The following is a 2,762-nucleotide window of genomic DNA, read 5'->3' on the forward strand; positions in this document are numbered from 1 at the left end:
GAGGTACAGATGGCAGCAGTAATGTATTCAGCTTCGACTATAAAAAGGGCAATGCAGTTATGTTTCTTAGATATCCAACTAACCAATCGTCCACCTAAAAATTGATAGCCATCCGATGTGCTTTTTCTATCAAGTTGAAGACCACCATAGTTTGAATCTAAATATTCTTGAAGTAAAAAGCTCTCATTTTCTAGGTACCAGATTTCGAGACTCTTTGTGCCCATGAGGTATCAGAAAATTTGTTTCACAACCAAGAGATGAGATGTCTTTGGGTCGACTTGAAATTTGGTACAAAAACATGTTGCAAGCATGGTGTCTAGATGAATTGATGTGAGATAGAGCAGAGATCCAATCATTCCTTTGTACTTTCTTTCATCAACTGCTACACCTGATGGGTCAACAAAGATCTTGTATCCGAGGACCATTGGTACCTTGGCAGAGGCACAGGTGTCCATTGAGTACTTTTGAAGGAGTTTTGAAATGTTATTCTCTTTGTGAATGAAAATTCCTCTGTTAGTCTGTTTGACTTGGAGACCAAGAAAGAAGCTTAACTCTCGATTTATGCTCATTTGGAATCGATTGATCATACGTTCTGCAAAGTCAGCAACCATTGGTGAATCCGTAGATCCAAAAATGATGTCGTCAACGTAAATTTGGACTAGCATGAGATTCTTACCATTTGATATTCGGAATACAGTGGGATCTAAAATTCCTCGTTGAAAACCTGAACGCTTAAGAACATATGTGAGGGTCTCATACCATGTGCGAGGAGTTTGCTTTGGGTTGTAAATAGCTTTGCAGAGCTTGTAGTAGTAGTTCGGATATGAGAGATTAACAAAATCGGGAGGCTATTGAAGATATACTTCAGTATCAAGTTCACCATTAAGAAAAACACTCTTAAGATCCATTTGGTAATCCTTGAAGCGAGCAGCATAAGAAAGAAAGATTCTGATGGCTTCGAGAATTGCAACAGGAGAAAATGTCTCATCATAGTCGAGCCCTTCAATTTGTGTAAATCCTTTAGCCACCAATCCTTCTCTATTTCGAATAAAAACTCATGTGTCATCTAACTTGTTGCGAAACACCCATCTAGTGTCAACAATAGGGTGGTATGGAGGAGGAGGCACGAGAGTCCATACTTCATTTTTATCGAGTTCTGCTAATTCTTCTTGCATGGTTGTAATCCAGTCAGCATGCTATAATGCTTCTTTCATGGATTTGGGTTCAATTATGGAGATAAATTCCGAAAAATGACATTCATTTTGAACACTTGCAGCAGAGCGAGTTTGTAGACCATCATTAGGGTTTCCAATAACATGGTTGGAGGATGATCCTTTGTCCAAGCATGTAACCTTGGAAGTTCTTGAGCAGCAGATGATCCAATATCAACAGTAGGATTGAGTTGCTCCCCTGAATGGTGATGCTCCACCTGAACTTCTGAACCAGAAAGGTTGACATCATCATTAAAAGGAAAGTCAAAGAAATGTTCAATGTCATCAATATTTATAGGATTGGAGTCATCGAAATCAGCAACTGCATCTTGGAATCCATTAAAATTTGATTCAAGGGAAGGTTGGCCATTCTCCCCCCTCAACCGGAGAAGGTTGAAATAGTTCGGTTTCAAATAGAGGCAGACTTAGAATTGGTCCAGAGACATTTTGAGAAACCGGAACTTTCGGAGTGGAGTGTTGCTTTGTTTGAGATTTCGAATCAAGGCCTGTTTCGGAGGTTCCAAAAAGAGTTTCGAAATCAACTTCATGAATTACCTGAACCTACATTTTGAGGTTGGAGCATCGGACTCAATAATATGAGTTGTAACATGAGAGGGAGCACAATTCCAAACAAAGTTGTCATCAAAGGTGAAATCAAAACTTTCTTCCATAAGTCGAGTTCGACGGTTGAGAACTAGATATACCTTTGATATTGAAGAGTACCCAAGAAAGATAGCTTCATCAGCTTTGGGTTGGAACTTTGTAAGATGATCACGATCGTTTTTTATGAAGAATCGACATCCAAAGACATGGATAAACAAAATAATTAGCTTTCGACCATTCATGGCTTCATAAGGAGTCATGTTGAGGTGTCGATTAATGATACTCCTATTTTGAGTGAGGCAAGCAGTTGTTACGACTTCAGCCTAGAGGTAGAGTGGTAGATTTGCAAAGCTTACCATTTATCAAGCAGCTTCAGCAAGAGTTCTATTGCGTCTTTCAACTACACCGTTTTGTTATGGGGTGTAAGGAGCTGAAAAGTTGTGGTCAATTCCTTTCTCGGTGAGAAATTTTTCAATGGTGGAATTTGTGAATTCCGAACAAATTATAACAAAATGACCTTCTTCGATTGCTTTCCACACTCACATGCAGCACAAAAATGATCATTTTCAAATTTTAGAAGAGGTAAACCTCTTACCAGTTCACCGGATACGAGATCATTCATGTACTAGAAGTTCAGATGAGCGAGGCTTCGGTGCCATAACCAACTTGTTGGATAAGGTGTCTAAGTCCATAACTTATTTGGTATATACTTGACCCAACCTGGCATGGTCCATTTCGGTTGCACGTCAACCGAACTATTTATATAGATAATATTTATGAGAATAGTATGTTTATAATTTATTAATATATTATAATTTATAATATATTAATATGAAATCATATTATTTAATTAGTATTGATTTTAAATTAATTATGAATTAATTTAGTGATAAAAAAAAAAAGGCGACTTTTTAAACATGGGCAATTATATTTATATAGTGTGGGCTA

General features: G+C 37.7%; 1 protein-coding gene across 1 annotated transcript; it reads right to left on the reverse strand.

Moving 5' to 3' along the window:
* Positions 1-848: 848 nt before the first annotated feature.
* Positions 849-2,074, reverse strand: LOC145011195 (uncharacterized). Its single transcript, XM_078969857.1, has 4 exons — positions 1,916-2,074; positions 1,637-1,772; positions 1,353-1,533; positions 849-1,038 (listed from the first exon to the last, which is right to left on the reverse strand). The coding sequence occupies exons 1-4, from the start codon at positions 2,072-2,074 to the stop codon at positions 849-851; spliced, it is 666 nt and encodes a 221-aa protein (XP_078825983.1).
* Positions 2,075-2,762: the final 688 nt, after the last annotated feature.

This window comes from Lactuca saligna, chromosome 1 (genome assembly GCF_052625555.1).
Source record: "Lactuca saligna cultivar CGN05327 chromosome 1, ASM5262555v1, whole genome shotgun sequence".
Taxonomy (NCBI): domain Eukaryota; kingdom Viridiplantae; phylum Streptophyta; class Magnoliopsida; order Asterales; family Asteraceae; genus Lactuca; species Lactuca saligna.

Excerpts from the sequence above, each read along its gene's own strand:
- LOC145011195 (XM_078969857.1), bottom strand. The coding sequence starts at position 2,074 with ATGACTCCTTATGAAGCCATGAATGGTCGAAAGCTAATTATTTTGTTT. Across the intron at positions 1,773-1,915 it reads GGTACTCTTCAATATCAAAG|GTTCAGGTAATTCATGAAGT; the intron begins GTATATCTAGTT and ends CTCAAAATGTAG. Across the intron at positions 1,534-1,636 it reads TGTCTCTGGACCAATTCTAA|TTGCTGATTTCGATGACTCC; the intron begins GTCTGCCTCTAT and ends TCCAAGATGCAG.